General features: G+C 42.7%; 2 protein-coding genes and 1 non-coding gene across 4 annotated transcripts in view; all 3 read right to left on the reverse strand.

The window, feature by feature from the left end:
• Positions 1–451: 451 nt before the first annotated feature.
• Positions 452–16,582, reverse strand: uba1 (ubiquitin-like modifier activating enzyme 1). Of its 2 annotated transcripts, none has more exons than XM_004558862.4 (26): positions 16,367–16,582; positions 13,167–13,283; positions 13,029–13,087; positions 12,755–12,923; positions 9,687–9,821; positions 9,497–9,603; positions 9,322–9,412; positions 9,060–9,192; positions 8,854–8,951; positions 8,542–8,688; positions 8,192–8,368; positions 7,863–7,970; positions 7,693–7,773; positions 6,844–6,996; positions 5,929–6,094; positions 5,629–5,825; positions 5,166–5,230; positions 4,566–4,761; positions 3,608–3,682; positions 3,335–3,524; positions 3,105–3,190; positions 2,649–2,741; positions 2,204–2,395; positions 1,811–1,912; positions 1,613–1,713; positions 452–1,524 (listed from the first exon to the last, which is right to left on the reverse strand). In XM_004558862.4, the coding sequence occupies exons 2-26, from the start codon at positions 13,281–13,283 to the stop codon at positions 1,389–1,391; spliced, it is 3,174 nt and encodes a 1,057-aa protein (XP_004558919.1). In that variant the 5' UTR covers positions 16,367–16,582; the 3' UTR covers positions 452–1,388. The 2 variants fall into 2 exon arrangements, with proteins under 2 accessions (XP_004558919.1, XP_004558920.1); XM_004558863.4 differs by lacking the exon at positions 16,367–16,582 and adding an exon at positions 14,760–14,994.
• Positions 1,992–2,113, reverse strand: LOC111500663 (small nucleolar RNA U6-53/MBII-28). Its single transcript, XR_002721199.1, has one exon. It is a non-coding gene; the product is annotated as a small nucleolar RNA U6-53/MBII-28 (small nucleolar RNA).
• Positions 16,583–17,015: 433 nt separating the features above from the next.
• The window catches only part of camkvl (CaM kinase-like vesicle-associated, like), a 48,890-nt gene continuing 44,728 nt past the window's right edge, over positions 17,016–21,177 (reverse strand). The window contains exon 11 of the mRNA XM_014408779.3: positions 17,016–19,712. Coding sequence (XP_014264265.2) covers positions 18,249–19,712 — 1,464 coding nt within the window. The 3' untranslated portion in view covers positions 17,016–18,248. The remainder of the gene's footprint in view (positions 19,713–21,177) is intronic.

Consider the following 21,177-nt stretch of genomic DNA (forward strand, 5'->3'; position numbering starts at 1 on the left):
GAGCGTTCAAAGCCTTACACAAAACGTATCAAACGTGTATTTAAACTAAGAGCACTTCACACACTAAAGTACCTAACGACATACTTCCTCCTGTGTGGCACAGATTAGCTACAGCCATTTGCCTTTTAAAAAAAATAAACAAAAAAATTATCCTTTGCCTACATTTATAAATTCAAAACGCCATCACAGACGATTTACTTTAACGCCGGAGTAAAAGGGGAAGAAAAAAGAAATCTGATTACTCTCGTCACTGTCATTTGGTATCTTGGTATTCAGGCAGCATTTCCCGGATGTGTTTAATAATGAAACTTCTCATTAACACGAAACAGGTCAGACAGGAAAAACAAACCTCTGACACTTTAACATTGCTGAATGACACTGACACGGTCGGTGTGTGTGTGTGTGTGTGTGTGTGTGAGAGACACAAAAATAACCACACAGTCTTCTTCAGTATGTTTTTACATCTTTATTCACTATCACACTAAGTGCTCCCGTTTCAAGATACATCTCGTTGCCCTGTTCTTACAGTTAAGTCATTTGGAGTTAACAAAGTAGAAAGACAGTTTAGGATCTACCACGTGTGTGCGCCAAAACTCTGTCCAACCACCCAAAAAATAAAATGGAAAATAACAAAACACATAAAATATAATGAGAAAGAGAAAACCAATGTCATGTGCACGAACCCCTCCCAAAGCCACAGAGTGGGTTTAATGAGGGTGTAGGGGTACCTCACACTGGCAGGGGTATTCAGGTGGTGTGAGATAGTCAGATATCCAGTCAGGAAAGGCTTGGGCTTATTGGTGTCTCCTGGGCTGACCTTTTACATATTAATTAGGTGCATATGTTAAGAAAAAACAAAACAAAAGAAACTAATGTGGGACTGTGTCTATGAGACAGAGGTTGGAAGAGGGAGAGAGCAAGTATAGTGGAGGGAAGAAGGTGGATTAGATTAAAAATCAAACAAAAACCTCCATTACTGCTGAAGGCCAATAAGAGTGATGGTTTTTAGGGACACTGGTTGGGATATGGAGTACCAAGAGACCACTAAGGCTTATCAATTCACTCAAGAGGTTGGTGCTTTTGAGAAACATCAGGATGTCCAGTGTACATGCTCCCTTCCTCCAGTGACACCCCTGTTCCCACAGCCAAGAACCAACTGGATTCTTAACATATACAGTTATTCTTAATTCAGCTTACTGGGGCTATGTACACTCAGGCACAGGTTTACACAAACCACAGGCCTAAAAAAATACTGATTGATCCAATACAGCTGACCTGGATCAACCCACGCACCCCCAATCCCCATTTTAGCTCCTCACTCAGAACACCCCCATCCCCATCTCCCCCCTGTAACTCCCACCCTCCTGCGGGTGGGCTCAGTGCGGAGCTCAGCGGATGGTGTATCTGACATAGGGCACTTCCACGTCTTCGTCTGAAAGGTCGTTACAGCATAGCTCAAACACCAGGGCTTTCACGTGTTTGCCCAGCTTCTTTTTGGACACCTTCGTCACAATCTCCGTCATACTGCAGGACACAGAAAGAAAACCAGTGAATACAAACTTTAAAATTCCAGCATGCAAATGAGGAAGCAGGTGTATGCACGTGCACTCACGGTAGGTCCAGTCTCTCTTTAAGTTTGGCAGCAGGCATGAAAAACGAATACAACATGGACACTCCCTGAGAAAGCATGGTGATCTCCAACTTATGCTCATTCTAATACAGAACAGAAACAGATCGTGGTTAATTGTATGCCAAGAACATGTCAGTGTGGAGAAAAGCAACCAAAAACCAAACCATGAGCTCAACATACTTTAAAGTAATCCAGAAACTGTCGGAGTGTCATTTCTTCCCCATTGGGCTGCAGTCCTGTGACCTCAAAGCGATCCCACAGCGTCCAGTCGATTTCATAGTACTGCGAAAGTATATACATATTAATTATAAGAGATCTTAATTATAAGCTCAATAAGAAAACCAGTTATTACATTAAAATTTCTCCTCAGCACACACTGATGCCATCAGTGTGAGAAGACAAGTTGAACTCACTTACACCCAGGCAGTGCAAAATGCATCTGACTAGTGCATCAGTATTAGCATGGCTTAATCATCACAGGAGTTTATTATACTGGAGTCAAACATTTCTCTACAGCGCAGACATCGTGCGCATCTTTTTAAAATCTCAGCAAATGGTAACGTATTTGCTTACCTTGTGTTTTGGAGCAGCAATGGGTTCAGAGAAGGCAAAGAAAGGCAGGGCCAAGTTCATGAAGCCATTTTTGTAGGACTCCAGCTTCTTGTGTCCTTTGATAATCTTGAAGAGCTCCAAGCACACTAGGCCGACAACTGCTGCTGTGGTAGTGGCGATAGCAGGGATGATCTTACCAGCTATCAGTTTGCTCTGTTTGGTGATTAAAAGGACAGTGATGAAGGGAAAAAACCAAACAAACAAACAACAACAAAAACACTCCCCAAACTTTATAGTGCACATAGAGAGAAAGCAAAATGTAAATTTCTGAGGTTGAGTTTAAGTTGTTTGTTTTCACAGAGTGCACTCTCAAATGTTTTTTCATTACTATTACAAAACGAATACTATTAGCAGGCACATTTCCCAATTAACACCAGTGTGAGAGCAGCTGGGTCTGTTTTCTTACCTTGTGCCTGTCTGTGGGGGGGATGTCATAGTTCTCTGCTCTCAGGTTGGAGGCTGCCACAATGAAGTCCATGTGAAAGTTGGTGTCATCATCCTGTTAACATATAGGCCACAGCCATTACAAACCAGAAGTACCAGTAGTGTTGATTCAAGTTATATTAATAGGTTGAAATTCTAGCGTGAGAGTTACAATGTTCTGGCAGTGCACCACTTAAAGGCATCTAAGCAGAGTTAGCCTTGAAAGCTATGGAAACAATACTTTCTTACTCTCATTATTATTAACAGACTAGGTTTCCAATTGGCCTCACTGCAAAGCCAGATGCTGTGTTTTATTGAATCTTTCAGATAAAAAGAACAAAGTCCTCAATGCCACTGACTAGCTTTGCTACCGGCAACTGTAATAAATTAAACAAATGTTATTTATCTTCATTAAAGCTGACAAAAGGAGACGCCTTACCTTTTCAAAGTCAATGGAGGTGAGTTTGAACTGGAAGGACTCTGGTGAAGGCAACATGGCTTTCAGCTCTTCCAGTTTGGTATCATCTGCATAATCACAAGATCAATGGTTGCATTACTGTCAAAGCATCCACAATGACACATGACTCCGTACAAGATTCACAAACAACTCTTAGCTGATGTAACATCCCCCCAAAATATGCTTTATTACACAACCACATGTGAACATACCAATAGAGGAATTGTTATTTTGCAGTTCCTGATCAGAGACGTGGATTTTAACTCCTGAACGTGGGGTGAAAGGGGGCACCTTGACATCCTGCAAGATCTTGATCACACCTGCACGATCGGTGCTGCCTTGCAGGCCGTATGTTTGAGCGAACAGGTTGGCTGCTGCCACAACATAGTCCATATGCAGCTCCTGAAAACAACATTCATTAGTTTGAGCCTGGCTGGACTAGACTCCGGTAATATTAAGCTTATAAATGACAGCGGCACACTTACATTGGTAGTGCTGAATTCTAACGGGTGAGGACATCGCTTTGGGCCAGACCAGAAGGGAGCACCGGAACTAGTGAGCTAAAAGACAGATGATAAATGTATAAGTGCTATAATGGAAACCTTTCATGTCCATTTTGTAATTTTTGTGTCAATTGCATATTTATTAAACAGGAAACCGTGGATAAATGACAGGAAAGGGGGTGAGAAACTACAGATGCAAACTAGGGTTTTGTGGTTCAGCGTCAGTACTGCTGACTGAGCCACTAGGCAGCCTTTCGTGCAATAGATACGCAGCAACTCAAACTGCCGTTTGACTCAGCTGAAGTTTAACAATGTAATTTCTGCTGTTTCTAATGTATGCCCACCATCTATAAATGGCTTTTCAGGGGAAATGAGATGTACAAACTGGCATGAATAAGTACACAGGAAGCCCCAAACTGTCTTTACACAAGAGTGTAAAGTAGTTTACTTTTATATAAAAGTCTCTTAATCATGACAATGTTTTTGTGACTTACTAAAATAATTTATCTGCCATCAAACGATTTTAGAAATGTTCAAAACCAATATCACGGTCCGAGTATGGTTTACCATGTTTGTGACAACTTTCATGCTATAAGCTAAAATCAGATTATCAGCTGCTATGCTACTCTGTGCTAACACGTGCTGTAACACACAGCAGCACCTCTCACTAAATTTGGTGTCACTGAGCCGACCTGCACAGAGCTCAAAAACAGAAGACAAGACATAACGTGTGGCCATTGCAGAAGTTACATCTTCATATAATCTGTTGAATAAGTTAATATTCCAATACTGTATGAAAAATGACAACACTTTTCTTGTTGCTGAAATGAATACCACCAATGCAACTATAGCTGCAAACAGTTGATAAGACGCGTAAAACCAAGATCAGACAATAACGGTTAGAAACTGATATTCATCTCGTAGCACCTTCACTTTGTACCTGATCTGGTGGGAAGTTGTGCAGTAGCTGGCGGATGTTGTTGCTGTATTGACACTGCCAGTGGTTGCGAGCCCAAGCTACGCAGTCAGCCCAGTTTTGGGGGCAATCTGTGACAAGACTCTTATAAAGAGCCTCCAGCACCTCCGCAGGCTGAGCTCCTGGAAGCTTCAGAGTACGCTCCATGAACTTAGGATCTCTGCAAGAATGGAAATTATAAACCTCATTGACTAGTTTCGACGATGTGAAGAGCTGTCATCTTTTTTTTAAACCATTTACTCTGCAGGCTGATTTTATGAATTATTTCGAGCATGAGGTTTGGGTTAGATTTTACAAGAAGACAGCTCAATGGCGCCACGAGAACCAAGAGGGGGCTGTGACATTTACAAGATTGATTCTTAGTTGAAAGGCAAGTTATACAAGTTTATAAGTACTGAATTACCAACAATCCACAAACACTTATGAGACTTAATGAGGAAATTTGTCCACTAATGAAAAGTCATTTTATCAGTGAAGAATTTCTACGATGAAAGGAGCCCAGCATATAGGCAAGTAAAATGCTGACAGGTGATTGCATTAGAATGACAAGGAAAAGCGACATACGTGAGGTACTGCATGGCATTTTCTGGGGGTTGTTTGAATAGTCCCTCAAACTCATCGCGGGCCCACTGCACAGAAAGAACCACAAGGACAGCAGTTCAATAATAGAAGTACGAAATATTTGGTAAACCTACAATAGTTCCATTCACACTGTGACACACTAACCACACACAGTGCTATTAAAAAAAACAAAACCCTATATGAAGATATCAAGCATATGAAGAAACAGGTAATGCAATAAAATTCTCTGAAGCATATAGTGCTGAAGTGATTAACTCCTCTATTACATGTGTGCATTGTGTAGTTGGTACACCAGGTGGAGTCTTTTAAAGTAAAGATTAACACAAAGGTTTCTGTATGGCTGTTCTCAATACTACTTTGTGGGCCACGCTGACTCCAAGCGTCAGATTTGATCCTGCCTGGCCAGTCTCACACTCTGAGACTCTCCAGCTCTGCATATACTAACCTGCAACGTGTGTTCAATGGCATTTGGGAAGTTTTTGAGGGTGCAGATGGGGATGGACTTCTCAGGTGGATCTTGACTGGAGCTGTAGGACTCGGTGAGGAAAGGGATCACAACCTGGACATTGCCTTTGGTACCCAGAGTGCCTGATTCCAGTAAGGGTTTACGATAGTACACACACCTCCGATCCATATACATCCCTGAACATTAGAGGAAAACGCACGTTTTTTTTTTTTTTTTTTTACTGAATCCATTTCCCCCTAGTTATTAAGCAGTTATTCTTAATGTCTCATCATCTCTTACGTGCATCAACGTTGTCCAGTGCATTGGCAACTCCATCAAGGCTTTCAAAGAAGTCGTCATCGTAGATCCTTTCTGTGTCAGGGCCCACTCTGTTCTGGTGACCTGTGATCTTGATTGCCGGGTTCATCAGTTTCACTGCAGCAGCAGCCGTGTCACTCTTCATTTTCTGTTAACACACACACACACACACACACACACACACACACACACACTAAACAGTCAACTCACTAATAACATTATCATAGGTGACCAAAAGAACAAAGATCAGAGGAGACATTCTGTACAGAGGTCACTGCTGTCCACATTAATGCTTTCTTTTCCAGGGACACAACAAAATGTGCACTCCTTTAAAAATATTGGTGTCCAACAGCTTACGTCATGTGAGGGTTCCTCCCATCAGTTTCTTTTGGGCATCAGATAACCTCAGATTAACTGATAGTGCATACTAGCATTTAGTAGTCTAGTGATACTACAGGTACAAAGCTGCTCTCAAGTCTCAGTTTGTTAGGAGCTGGTAAATTTGCTTTGACTTTTTAAACTTTAAGAAAACACACACGTACGTACGTACACGCGCACGTACGTACACACGCACGTACGTACACACACACACGCACGCGTACGTACACACACACGCACGCACGTACACACGCATGCGCACGCACGCACACACGCGCACACGCACACACGCGCACACGCACACACGCGCACACGCACACACGCGCGCACACGCACACACGCACACACGCACACACACGTGTACGTACGCACACACACTGAAGTTTAAATTGCCTCTATCAACATACAAAACATAATCTATAAGTGCACTTCGGTGTTACAGGAAAGCCATAAAGAGTGCTGTGCGGAAACATCGATCAATAGAGTTCATCAAACAAGTCGAGTTAAGATGATACAGACCGTAACGTCCCAAGGTCTGAAGAGGAACTGCCTGTTGAGGTTGGATTTCTCTATGGTGTCCATGTCAGTCACAATGACCTCTCCCTCCCCAGCAGCCAGTCCAATCATGGCAAAGTTTTTCAGCAGCTCACAACCAATGGCACCAGCCCCAACCTGGAAGGATTAGAAATTTGTGAATAAAGCTATAATGGGTCGTCATAAAGTTGAACCTTCCATTTACACGTGTCACTCACTGTCAGAGAAATGCTTATGGTTAGTGGGTAAAGCTGACAGTCTTTTTGCCGGATTCCCACCAGAAAGGTTAAACCCAACAGCTCTGACATGCACTGGGACATGGTGGGTGGCACTCAATTAACATGGCAGTGTCGATACACTATTGTGCCAATTATGAGACAAAGAACTAACAGCTGATATATTTTGGCTTAGATGCAGCTGCCACCATCTCACTCACGATCTCAAATAGTAAATAACTGCCCATGAATATCCCAAGAACTGACAGCGTTCTTTGTCACTGTGCAATTAAATCAAATTATAAATAAACAAAAACAAAAAAAAACTCAACCGAGCATTCAAACAAGAATGAACTTTCTGTTGGACAATTTTAGGCACAAGAGCAAAAAGATAAACACTACCACTAAAGATCTCATAAGATCCATTTCCCCTAGCATCCTGAGAACAGCACCAAGAAATATTCTTCATCAGACTTTAGCTCATAGTATTTTATAGTGGCATAAAGGTATTTCTAAGTTTTTGTCTTTTGCACAACATTTTTCTGGCAACCTTATTTTTTAAAACTTCCTAGTAACAGGAAATTGAAGAAGGCAACAGAACTTTTACACTGACACTCACCAAGAAGTAACGCTGTTTGGCAAGCAAATCCTGCATTTTGGTGCCAAACACTGCAATCTGTCCATCATATCGACAGTTTTTCTTGGAGAAAAAGACATAACAAATTTAGCACCATCATTTATTGCAACTACATTCAGTACTTGCATTTTGAATATGCTTTGAACACCTACAGGGGCACACTCTTCCTCTGTGAGCATGAATCCCTCCTCTTCAGCCAAGCACTCCAGGGCATCAAAGTACAGCCATTGCATTATGGGCATGAATTTTCCTGTGCATGCCTAAAACATCAAACAGCACATGAAATACAGGAAACCCTTCTCCATTTCAAAACACGTCTAATCATACTCAATGTAAAATGACTCTTCATAAGCATTGATAAGAACGGGCTTATCAGTGCCTGTTGATTAAAATAGATTTTTCTTTAATATAACGAACAACTACACTTAATATTGTAGGGACAAAGCTTTCATCTTCAATTTGCATACAGCTTTCCACTGACCTTCATCACTTCCTGTGCAGCCAGCCCTCCAAAGAAGGCATTGACAGGGGCCAGGTCACCAGCAGCAACATATGACATCTTTTTGATAAGAGATTCATTCAGCTGTTCCACTTTGGCCGACCCAGTCTGAGCAGAGTTCACGTCTTTGGCCAATGCCAATAGCTCTTCACCATCCGCCTGGAATGCACACAGTTCACGGTAAATTACAAAATATTAACTATAAACAGACTTTATTTTTGCTGTGTTGTGCTGCACTTTTTTTATGCGGAACTATTTTATTTTAGCACAAGCATTTAATCAAAGTGGTTCCCCCTTTCCAAGAAGATCCCACCATGATGAGTGATATGTACCTGGCTCCAAGGTGCTGGAAGATGGCCATGTTTTTTCTGGAAGGCATGGATAGCCTGGAAGCCTAGGTGCATCTGTCCTGGAAACTCCATCTTGGCAAAGTCTGTCATCAGGAACTCAGGCTGGGCCAGCGATGAGGAGAGAGATTTCTGAACAGGGAAAGAAACGCAAGGTAGTGAAGCTGGGCTTTTCCACTGGTGACAGCAATGCCAGATGGTAAGGTTATATTGGTATTACCATGAGAATTCACACTACACCATCTGTGGAAATGAGATCATGCTAGTAATGCCATGTGCAAAACGGCAGCTACTTACAAAACTGATCTTCTTGGGCATTTTAACCTGGGAAACTATTCCTCCTCTTATGTAATCTGTGAAGCCACTCGTGTCACAGATGCTGAAGGTGTATGGACCTAGTAAAATACAGGACATTGCATGAACTTGTAAACTCATAACAGAGTGACCAAAATGTATTCAATGGTGGAACAAAAAAAAAAAAAAAAAAAAGAGTGTGTTCTTACCAAGAACTTTAATTTCGACCGGCTTGCAACCATTGAGCTCAGTCATACCCTGAATCTCAGTAAACGTAACATAATCTCCACTCTCGAAGCCATGACGAGCTTCATCCAGACATGTCACGACCCCTGCACTGTCCTGGGGAAACCAAAATGTGCAACTTTTCAGGCACTGCTGCCATGAAGCTTTAATTTACTCCTAAAAAGCAGGTAGTAGTTAAAAAGAAAAATCAGCATTGTCAGGGGGGATAAAAGAACCAAGACTAACCTTTGTGATCATGGAAATCATAGCACTTAATGGCTGCTCTCCATTGGTGTCATACACAATCATCTCTTCTCCAAAGTCACAGAAAAGTTGACTACAAAAGAGAAATTACAGCACAAAAACATTAGATGCTGACGGATGCACTGCATGTGAACACTAAACAGAGTCTTAATCTTACCCAAACAGACCACGAGTGTCTGCAACAATCAGCTTGATTCCCTTGCTGTGGCAGAACTCTCCTAGAGTCTGCTGCTCATCCAGAGTTGAGTTAGTCAGCACTACCACCTAGATTTCAAAATAAGACAAAATTAAAAACTCTTTCTGAAATGGTAAAATGACTAGGGAGTTTTCTTATGCTAAATTTATACCTGGAACTTGGTCAAGTAGTCTTCAGTCAGTGGTCCAGTGTAACCAGTCACAGGAACATAGCTGTTCAGTTCAGCCAGGCGGGCCTGACTCACTTCTGCCCTGTTCTTGCCCAGGTCCTCCTCCCGAAGGTAAAACTAGCCATACAGAAATACTGATGCTGTCATTAAGCAATAACTGCCAATACTATAGCCAAACATGACATTAAGGAATATTCTAGTGAATAACATTGACTCAGTGTGAACTTTACTTCATTTGTGTGTTTAGCCATATTCTTCTGTGGGTCCGCCTTTTCTTTTGAAAGGACTTCAGAATGTGTCAACGAGGATAAAAACAACAGACTACCACTTAAACGGCTTGACTGACCACAGTGTACTCCCTGCATTCTCACGCTTAAGTCCATAACATTAAAATGGTTATCAAGAGCAGATGAGTTTTATTTGTAGTTATGCTGTTATATTTATGAAAGCTAAGCAGTGATTAGATGAAAAGAGAAGAAATCCCACCCAACTCAGTTTGGAAGTGGACTAACATTATATTGTTAAGTGGTCTTGGCTGGTTCATTTGCCCTAAACCAGTTTGGACTGTCAGCCCAGAGAAAACCAAGCAAAGAAACCCAAGTTTAAGGTAAAATGAAATATAGACTAAATGTAAAATTTGGTCTCAAAACTTCAAAGCATTATTTGAGCTCCTGAAGCACATCAACAATAAGTGCTTTCTTAAACTACAGGTTAACCATTTCTTTTTCCATATTTCTGTTATTAGGACCGAATCACATAATTGAAAACACAAATGTACAATGCAAATGCAATACACTTAAGCTGCCCTGTAAATAAATTAGGGGTGTGTCTTATAATAGAAGCCACAATACCAGTGTATCTTTTTAAATGAAAAAATGTCATATCCCAACATCATTCGTATAAAATGACTATGTTCCCAAGCGAGTCTTAAAATCTGTGTCTAACCACGATGACACTTCTGTAGCAACAACACCAGAAAACTGCCTCAAGTTAACACCCAAGGAATCTGTTCATACATGTTTGCAGTTTGATGAGACATAACAGGATTTCACAGACAAATAAACGCAATCTACTCTGCTGAAATTATGTCCTTTAACAGACTGGCTGTACTACGATTATGAAACTGGGAAGAGGCCACCCACTGGTAAATCTGGGTCAGCTCATGGGTGGGGGTGGCTTTAGTACCCTTTCTGGATGTTAGCAATACACAACAACACATAACTCAATAGATAAAGCCACAGTGCACTTTGGAATCGTGCTCAGACAACAGGCGAGTCCACAAACTGCAATTCCCTTGTGTACCGTATTTTCGCAACTATAAGGCGCACATAAAAGCCTTAGATTTTCTTTAAAAAGTGCGGCGCGCCCTATAGTGCAGTGCGCCCTGTGTGTTGTAAGGAGGACGTAGTAGAGAACACCATGAGAACGCTAAAGGGTGAAGTGTGGGCGTTGATCGTATATACCGGGACAATCGCACATACCTGTATAAAAGGACAGGTATGTGCATTATGTGGAACATCGTTGTTTTAACAACCCTGAAAATGGCAAAGAGACACGCTTATGAAGCACAGTTTAAACTGAAGGCCATCAGCTACGCGGAGGAACATGGAAATCGAGCAGCCGCGAGAGAATTTAAGATTAATGAATCGATGGTTCGCAAGTGGAGGAAGCTAGAAAACGAGCTCCGACAGGTCAAGAAGACGCAGCTGAGTTTCCGCAGACATAAGGCGAGGTGGCCCGAGTTGGAGGAAAGACTCGAGCGGTGGATCATCGAGCAAAGAACGAGTGGGAGAAGCGTTTCGACTTCACCATTCAACTAAAAGCAGTTTCGCTAGCAGAAGAAATGAAAATTGAACATTTCCGAGGAGGTCCGTCTTGGTGCTTTCGTTTTATGAAACGGTGCCATTTTTCCATCCGGACCAGGACTACGGTAGCGCAGCAACTTCCAGCGGATTATAAGGAAAAGCTGGCCATCTTCCGCTCCTACTGCAGCAAACACATCGCCGACAAACACATCCAGCCCAGCCACATCACTAACATGGACGAGGTGCCGCTCACTTTCGACATCCCGGTGAGTCACACTGTGGAGAAGCAGGGGACCAGCACGGTAGCGATACGCACAACGGGGTATGAAAAGTCTTCTTTTACTGTTGTGCTTGGCTGCCATGCTAATGGACAGAAACTGCCGCCTATGGTGATTTTTAAGAGAAAGACTTTGCCTAAAGAGAAGTTTCCAGTAGGAATCATCATTAAGGCAAATGAGAAGGGCTGGATGGATGAGGAAATGATGAAAGAGTGGTTGAGGGAGGTGTATGTAAGGAGACCAGGTGGTTTTTTCCACGCATCACCATCGCTGTTGATCTGTGACTATGCGTGCCCATCTCACAGCCGATGTGAAAAAACAAGTGCAGCAAATGAACTGTGAGCTTGCTGTCATTCCGGGAGGCCTGACAAAGGAACTCCAACCGCTGGACATCGGTGTGAACCGGCCGTTCAAAGTAAGGCTGCGAGCGGCGTGGGAGCGATGGATGACCGATGGAGACCACAGTTTCACTAAGAGTAGAAGGCAGCGCCGGGCGAGTTACGCCACAATTTGCGAATGGATTGTAGATGCTTGGGCTAACATGTCTGCTGGCACTGTTGTTCGAGCTTTCGCAAAAGCCGGCATCATTTCCGAGGAGCCGCACGGCACGGAAAGTGACTCTGACAGTGAAGAAAGTGAACCTGGCATGTTTGATGGAGATTTAGCGCAGCTGTTCAGACACAGAGGATGAGGACTTCGATGGGTTTGATTGATGACTATTACCGGTAATAAAAAATGCGAGTACCAAACTCAGTTTTGCTCCCGCTTTATTTTTAAACACGCATACTTGTATGCGCCCTATAATCAGGTGCGCCTTATGTGTGTGTTAAATGCAGTAATGGCACACATAACTGAGACTGTGCCTTTTAGTACAGTGCGTCTTTTGGTCGTGAAAATACGGTAACTTAATCGGGAAAAATAAACTACTGCAAAAATTTTTAATTTAAATATCTGTGCTTTCACACACCTGGGAAGAGAGGTCTCTCCATTCTGCAACTCCTTCGTCATGTATAGTGACACTTCTAACTCCTCCCAGGATCACGTTCTTGGCAATCTCAACTCCAAGGCCTCTCATACCAGAGATGAGGACATTGGAGTTCTGCATGCGCTTCATAGCTTCATGGCCCAGCACGTAACTAAATAATGACATAAAGAACCATTGGCATCATTATGCATTGGTAGATGTCAAGCCCAATAACCATCAAGTCCAACATCACAAAAAGGAAAAAAAAGAAGCTTACAGCTGTCTTGAGTACAGGCCTTCATCGATCTCAGCATCATTGCCATTCTTAGCCATGCCCTGGGAAAACAACACGAAGTGCAATCAGTTTACGTTACAAGTTCTACTCACTCTATAGAGTAGATGTGTTTGCACTCACGTTGGCAGGTGTGTGGGACAGATCAGTTCTGACAGAGTTAGAGGAGGAGCAGTGGGATCCCGTCTTCGTCTCTGTTCCTGACAAGCGACGCTTCTTGGACAGCGGCGAGCTGGACATCTGTGCATTAACCACCATCATAAATTAAGTTGTCATTCAAGCACATGAATGTTACCAGTTAACAACTGCCCTATAACATTTTGGTAGTTTGCAATAAATCTAGAATAAAAGAAAGACATTTTACATCATTAAGAAAAAAAAGAAAGACAGCACACTGTCAACAAGCCTGGGTTTCCTGAAGGTTCTCAGAAGCCAACTGATTCCAATTCATATAAACTTCAGTAATTTTATAATTCGTTGCTATGGTTCCATTATAATAAATACCTAAACTAAAGGCTAACCAGTCCCCCTCATTTTGAAGAGAGGATTTTTAGCCTAGAGAGCAGCTGGGCTGGCTTCAGGCCAAACACAAATCTGCTAGAAAACGAACTGAGGCTGGGAAGAGACATGAATAGCATTACGGTTCTTTCATACACACAGAAAGCACAGGTTTGTTTACATACTTCTATTGTTTTTTCCTGGTATTTATCGACACCCAACATGTTTCAAGGAAAAGAGCTGAATCATTAAAAGTTCACTGCGGTAAACTGAGCAATACCACACAATGGCTGGCAGGTGCGGACACAAGGACCACACTGTGCTGCAACTAAGTTGTAGATGGCGACGTTACAAGAAAGCTCTAAACGGCAACATTTAATAGCAATGCATTTACTTATGTATTTAGATTTCTGATTAACGCAGTAGTCGCGATAAACCTCTGCACTCGGAGGGCCGCAGCGTTTTTCAAATACAATCTGGGTGCACAAAAAAAAAAAAAAAAAAAAAAAAGGTCGGGCACAATTTCCGCATCCAATGCGGCGCCAACTTCCGTGCATTTCCCAAGGCACACGTATCAGTTTATAACCCTCTCTACGACTTTAAATTATGACGAGGCCTGGGCAAATTTTCATACGACTGCAACCAGCCTAAAATAGCCTTCATATCACCGTTAACTGAACGGTCGCGCTTGTCAAAACCGAAAATGAAGGCGTCCGGCATGATACAGCAAAGCCGCCCGGCTGTTACTGTAGTTTGCCAATCCTACTAGAAAACGTTAGCGGGTAGCAGTCGATTTAAAGATCTCAACGTGTGGAAAAATATTAATTAACTGTCAGACAACAGCACCAATAGAAAACTAAGTAGGTTCCGAGCAACTAATCGGTTAAGTGATTTGGCAAGTGGACAGAGTCTAAACATTAATAACTTAGAGGGAAGAAAACACCAGCTTGTCAGCTTATCCATTAGCAGCTCGGCCTAGGCCCGCATTACCCTCAGTGCGGAACACAATTTTACAAGCTAGCAGCTGTGGCTACACTCCAACCGACCTCGCACTGGAGAGCAGCGGATTTGACAGTAGTCTACCACAGCTCCTATGTGGATATGGGTAAATGTCTAGGCATCTAACAAACAGACAATTTAACTTTGTCACTTAACATAAACACCGCGAATACAAGCCAAGCCACTACACTCGTGCTCCATTGATTTCCTTTTCCTTACCAATAATCCTTCTCGGTCCCTTCCCAATGCGAACCCGCTCCTCTCCTGCTGTGTGTAGCTGTCAGTAAAAACGCTGATTGTATATTCGACGATTTGTACAGAGAAAAGAAACGCGATGCGGGATTGGGGTGGTCTGCACTATATTGTCGAGTCACTATGTCGTTGTGCCGATAGTCTCTCCTATGTAATTGCGCTGCTGGCTTTGCGACTGCAGACAGGAACAAAACCAAAATGGCAGATGGGGAGAAAGGGGCGGAGGAGCTGTGACGCAGGGGCTGAAATATTCAACAGGAAAGGGTGGCTGCAAGCACGCTGCTCATCCAGGTCCTCGGCTCATTGGCTCTTCAAGCCCAAGCTAAAGCGCGTTGATCCCGCCCTCGCTACGAGAGGATGCATGCCAAATATCTTACTGTACAATGAACAGTAGGATCTCCAATAATCTAATGAAAAAACCCAACACTTAATGAGAAAAATAATTGCGGGTATGTCTGAGACCATTGCATGAAAGGATTCTCCCTTAACGGAGCTGAATGTAACTCATCAGTAACAACACCTTTGTTTCAGAGGCAGATTAGCAAGGACCAGTCATCTTCATGTGAACTCCATAAACAAAGCTGAACACCAAACTTGCAACAATGCACCATCAGAAAGAACACATTTCACAGTTAAACGCCATTAGATATACTCTCACTGGAGCACAATTTGCTACATTCCACTTAACACACCGATTGTTTTGACTATTTTATGAATTCAGCAATTATCACTACTCAAGTCGGATAGTGTACGATCCTTATTAGCTAGTGATGCTGAGCGTCTGGGCGTTTTAGTCACACTGAGGTTAGGGGTGAGCATTCCTTGCAGAAGAGTATTGGGGGAGGGGGTGCCTAGTAAATGACAAAGGCCCAGAAAAAAAAAAAGAGTGGGCCGCATATACTCGGGTACACATGTCGAGGTGATCCCCTATTTTCATCTTCCAACTAGAAAATGTTTTGAACTGAAGCATACGAATATCAATGATGTCCGAATAATAGGCTGCCTAACTTGACAAGATAAACACAGACTAGCCAGTGTTAGGTTACTGTGATAACGCCGATAAACGTGCTATCGAAACGGGAACCCTACATATACAAACGGATATACGAGGAAAAAAAATAGTGCCAGCATGTACGCTCGTGATGCCAGTTAGCTCGTGTCTGTCTTTCAACGTAGTATCCATCAAATGTTTGAAGCAACTAGCCTTGTAGATACCATTAACGTTATTTATCGCCTAACATTAATTAAAACAGCAACCCCGTGCACATAAAAATGTACAAATGCTAATTTGCCGTTAACAGTTACGTGTCAGTGTCTTGTTAGCTACCGTTAGCGGAGCAAGGAGCTTAAATGGTTCGCTCAGCCGCCTGCAACTAATATTAACGACTATCGATAACGCACATCAAAAGACTGCGTAGTTGTTAGCTTGTGTGCGGCTAGCTTTCGAGCTATCTAGCCACCCAGCGACTTTTTCCCCGTCTTGTGCCGCTATGTTAGCTAACTAGCTAACATTAGCAAACTAGCTGCGGCTAACATAACCAGGACGAGAGCTTACACAAGTGTGCAGAACTTACCACATCCGATATTTACTCGGCCTGATCTGGAGTATTAAAAATCGCCTTCTGCTTAAGCAAAGAAAAACAACAACCAAGGTGACAATTCAACACCGCCACTGACTGCAAAGTGAAAAGTGTGTCACGGTGGCGGGCTCTGTGTGAGTTTTTTCCGCTGGACGGCTGCCTGTCCGGCTGTTCCCAAACCGTTTCCCCTCACTCTATTTCAGTTGAAAGCAAAGCAAAGCAGCAACATGTGCACGTTACAGGCACAACCATCATTCTGGGTCTTGGGGTTAATTGAAAATGAATATGATTGGTTTGTGTCTGCTCTGTCTTTTAATTAATCGTTAACGCTCACACATCCCATCTAGAAGATAAAGCGTACTGAATATTACACTGCTTTGTGGTTTAGTTGTTTATTTAGAAACAAGACTACTTTTTCCACCCCCGTACCCTTACAAGCATGGACTAAACCGAAGTTCACGCAGTGCCTTATGGGACTTGTAGGCACATAGGATAACATAATAGAACGCCTGTCAGAAATGTGCCTTTTGGATAAATGTTGATTAAGCACGTAAAAAACAAAACAAAACTCGGCTGTAATTCTAAAATGTTTTTTTTGAAGAGTGATCAAATGATTTTAAACAACTCAATATATATGCATGTATTTACTGACTTACTTTTATTGAAAGACTTGCAAACAGTGCACATTTTACATAGGGACAGAATAGTGGAGATCTAGACTTGTTCAGGAGAAAAGCACAGAATCTGGTATTACATACACCCAATAGCAGAACAAAAGTCAGAACAGTTTTATGATGAAAAGGATAAAATAGGCAGGACTGTCCAGTTAACGGTACCAAATGAATGTGCTGACAAAACTGGAGCAAATGAAAACAAACTATCTGGAAATGTTTGGGGAAAAAAGGAGAGAAAATGTAAGTGTTACTGTGTTATTGCAAAGCCTTTATACAGTATATTTCCCCCAGCTCTCCGGCAGATGTGGAACAACTCATAAGTCTAAGTGACAGTTTAAGTTTAAATATACCGTTTAATAAAACAAATTATAATTTCCTGCAACCAGGGGAATGGCTTTATCAGATCAGTTTCACATATTTCTGTACAACTTTGTGACACCAACCATCACAACAGAATAACTAGCCACATAAATACATAGTAACTGAAAAAAAATCATGGGACAATCTGCTTTGAGCAAAAAGGAAAAAAAGTAAATGTCACTTTGGATATGAGGAAGTTCACACCATGGAAGAAAAATATGACTTAGGAACCTAGTTTGATTCTGTTTATTTACAGTTTTTAGGGGACAATACTTTATTTAGAGCTTTTCTTTCACTGTTAGTTGAGGATTTTGCCATTCTTATTTGTGCAGCTTCATAATTTGCAAATTTGTTGAGTGCTTGGATTTCCATATGAGGTGGTTGTGTGGTAAACATTTAGGCACACAATCTGGATTTAGCATAACCAACTTTTAAGATCTTGATCTGTGAAGCTGTCGTACAGAGATATATTGTACTCTAATCCCTCTAGACTCCAGTGACGAAAGTGTTTGGAATGTCAGAGGGTCAAGGTCAAGGTCAAGGTCAGATTTATTTATATAGCACATTTCCAACAGCCGATGCTGCACAAAGTGCTTAACAATAACAATAAAATTAAAAACTACAGTGTAATACAATAATAACAATAGAAACAATAAAATAGAAGAGGGGGGTAGGATCATCTGGTATATGCAGCCAAACCAAACAACAGTGTAATAACTTCTCTTTTTGAGCACAATTAGGCAGTCCTTCTGGGTGAGACAGTCATTAAATCCTTAAGTTTAACTATGAATACAGTGTTCCAGGTATTTTTCCCTTTGTGTATTGCATCATGCACACCTGCCTCATAGTCCCCTGCCTATCCCAGGTCTTGGTGACTGGCTGGAATGAGCAGGAGCCGCCTGTCCATCTCTGTCTTCCTGCTCTCCCAGCGCCTGGGGTGAGGCTTCTGTGGGTGGAGATGGTGGGGGATAGGCAGGAGGAGGAATGCTAATGTGAGGAAGAGATGGCAGCACAGGTCTGGGAGAGGTAGGAAGTGGTGGTGGGGTGCCGGTGGTTGCAGATGTGGACCGCTGTGAGGGGCGTGCACGAGAGGTGGCGGGAGAAGCGTGTGTGCTCCGAGCTCGAGGTTGCTCAGCAGGACAGTCACTGATTTGCTCTAGGAGCGATGGCATGTCTCCCTCGATCTTCTCCAGCACAGCAGCCATTTGCTTTTCTATCTGCTCGATCACACTGTCCATTTGCCAATCGCTTGAAGTCCCCCCACTGTGCTGTAGCCCAGTTCCATACCTCCCTACACCTCCTCCACTCGTATACAGGGAACTGTATGGACTCCCATAGCTCCCAGCCATCCCCATAGCCCCAACCTCTGGATTGTATGGTGTGGCATGACGGCCCAAGCTAGCAGAGCAAGCCTGTCCCGGTGTAGCACCTGCTCTTGGTATACTAAACTCAGCGCTGTATCTATCTGTTCTTCTGGCATTCCTGTCCTGCCTATCTACTGGACTCTCATTGCCCCTGAGCCTAACTTCTAGTCCTCCATCCACCCCTGTACCTGGCCCCACTGCTGGAGTAACTGGCGCCACCACAGACTTCTCAGCCACCGCTTCAGGTACTTGTGTCTGACACCAACTTCCGTCAGTCTCATCCTTTTGCTCGCTTTGTGTGACTGGTCTCTTCAGCGGTGAGGCTGATGCAGCAGCGGATGCTGTGTGTGAAGGTGCATGAAGTGTTGCAGCCATTTTACGTTTGCTGCTGGGGTCGGGGGAGGACGATATGTGTTTTTTGTCAAGATTAATGCCCGAAGTGCTGTCTAATAGCTTTGAGGCCTCAGGGCTCACCGCAGGCGTCTGTTTGAATTCTGGGACAGCTTTATTTTGGCCCAAATTTGCAGCCATTTTCCTGGTTCCGTCACCTGCGCCTTTCTTTGCACCAACCTTGTCAGGCTGTTCCTGGGTACAGTTGGGGACTGCATTTGGTTGACAGAAAAGGTCCTCTACACCTGATGGCGAAGTTCCTACAGATGGGCCTATATGCATCTTTACCTCCTCTTGTTTTTCTCCAGCCTTAACTGTCTCTTTACTCTGGTCCATCCCAGAGGGCATACTCTCAATAGTAACTTCTAAAGACACACTACTTGATGTTACCCCACCATCACTCATCCCTTTCTCTCCCTCATCACTTGTTCCCTGCGAAGCACCCCCTTCACCATCCCCTGCCTCCTCACTGCCCTGAACCTCAGCAGAGCTATCAATCAATGCTTCTGAATTCTTCAGGCGTTGCATGAAGGTGGTGACACGGATTGCTTTCTGCGAAACAGACAGAAGTAGAAGAAAAACAAGAGAAGGATGGTTAGGATGTAAAGAATTAGATTTGCAGTACATTTCATTTTCGTTAAAATATACTTCCTCTTCCCCCCCTGCTAATAAAAAAATACTTTGATAACATAGTTATGGAAAAGCTTAAAAAATAAGCTTCAAGTACAAGCATTTGAGAAAAAAGCCTGTCAACACACCATGATTTTTGCAACTTCGTACTAAGAGCTGAGATATGATTTGTGTGACATGAAGGAAGATTAGTGCCGGTTGTTTACTTCCAGAAGGCTATGACATATTGTGCCCTGGTTTAAATCAATCTCAAGTCTCACCCTCCCCAAGAAACTCCTTGAGTGCTTGCTGACTGGAAAAAGTAATCAAGCAAATGTGTATAAATCCCCTTCTTATAAATGTTACACCGATCTGATTCCTTCTGCTCTACAAACACTGAAGGAGTCAGGGGGGAACGTGTGAGCTTAATAACTGCTAATAAACCAGGGAAACGAATTCCCTTGAATTCTCTGGAAGTGAAAAGCCACTAGGACACAAAAATGCTACTGAGAACAATATCTCTTAACTGAGATTTCTTTGTATTGCTTCAAAAATGATTTAAATGTAACAACAGTATGGGACAATGGGCCAGGATTCACGTAAGAGGAATGCCAGAGGGCCTTACAGTATAAATCACGGCAGTTCATAAGTTCACAGTGGCTAAGAACCCTTATGTCCTTTCCATTTGACCCTCTCCTTATCTACACTAATTTAAATACTACAAACGTAGTGAAGAAAAAAAAAACCTTGCTTCTCTGCTGCTTATCTCACATTTATAGATCTGGATTCATAAACCAGTGCAGATGAGGAGAAGGAAAGGAGTAGAGCAGGCCACTTTGAACATCTGGGTGTAATCCAATGACAAAAGTGGGGCAGAGTGGATGGATCTCTTCTGGGACAGGCAGAGTGACAGTGGGCAGGAACAGAGCTTGGGAAGAGTTTCAACGGCCCCTGACATGATCAATACATCTCAAAGCTGGCTTGGGTTTAACATTTAATATAACCTTTTTTCCAAACTGATTTTTATAGAGATAGCTTCTGATAAAAACCTCTTTTTAATTTAAAAGCATATTTGGCTATCAGAGAGACGTGTTATCGAGTCATTCTGGACTAAATGTGAGCTTCTCCCCATGCTCTGCCCTTCCACTGTCCTTCAGAATGAAAAACAATACCTTTAATTCCTGGGAACCACATGGAGAAAGAGAGAAGAGGATTGTTGCTGTTACTTAAGCTGTTAGGTTAGCATTGCCACCATTTTCCTTCTTTGTCTTCACCAGTCTCATCCCTGGATCGCCTTATCAGTTCCACCATGTCATTCACAGACTTTAAACATACCTCTGCTGAGTTGTGTTAGGAGCTAAAAGCACATTAACACCCTGGTCTTCACCTGGTTTCTCCTCCAATATGC

The sequence above is a fragment of the Maylandia zebra genome, linkage group LG20 (assembly GCF_041146795.1).
Source record: "Maylandia zebra isolate NMK-2024a linkage group LG20, Mzebra_GT3a, whole genome shotgun sequence".
Classification (NCBI taxonomy): domain Eukaryota; kingdom Metazoa; phylum Chordata; class Actinopteri; order Cichliformes; family Cichlidae; genus Maylandia; species Maylandia zebra.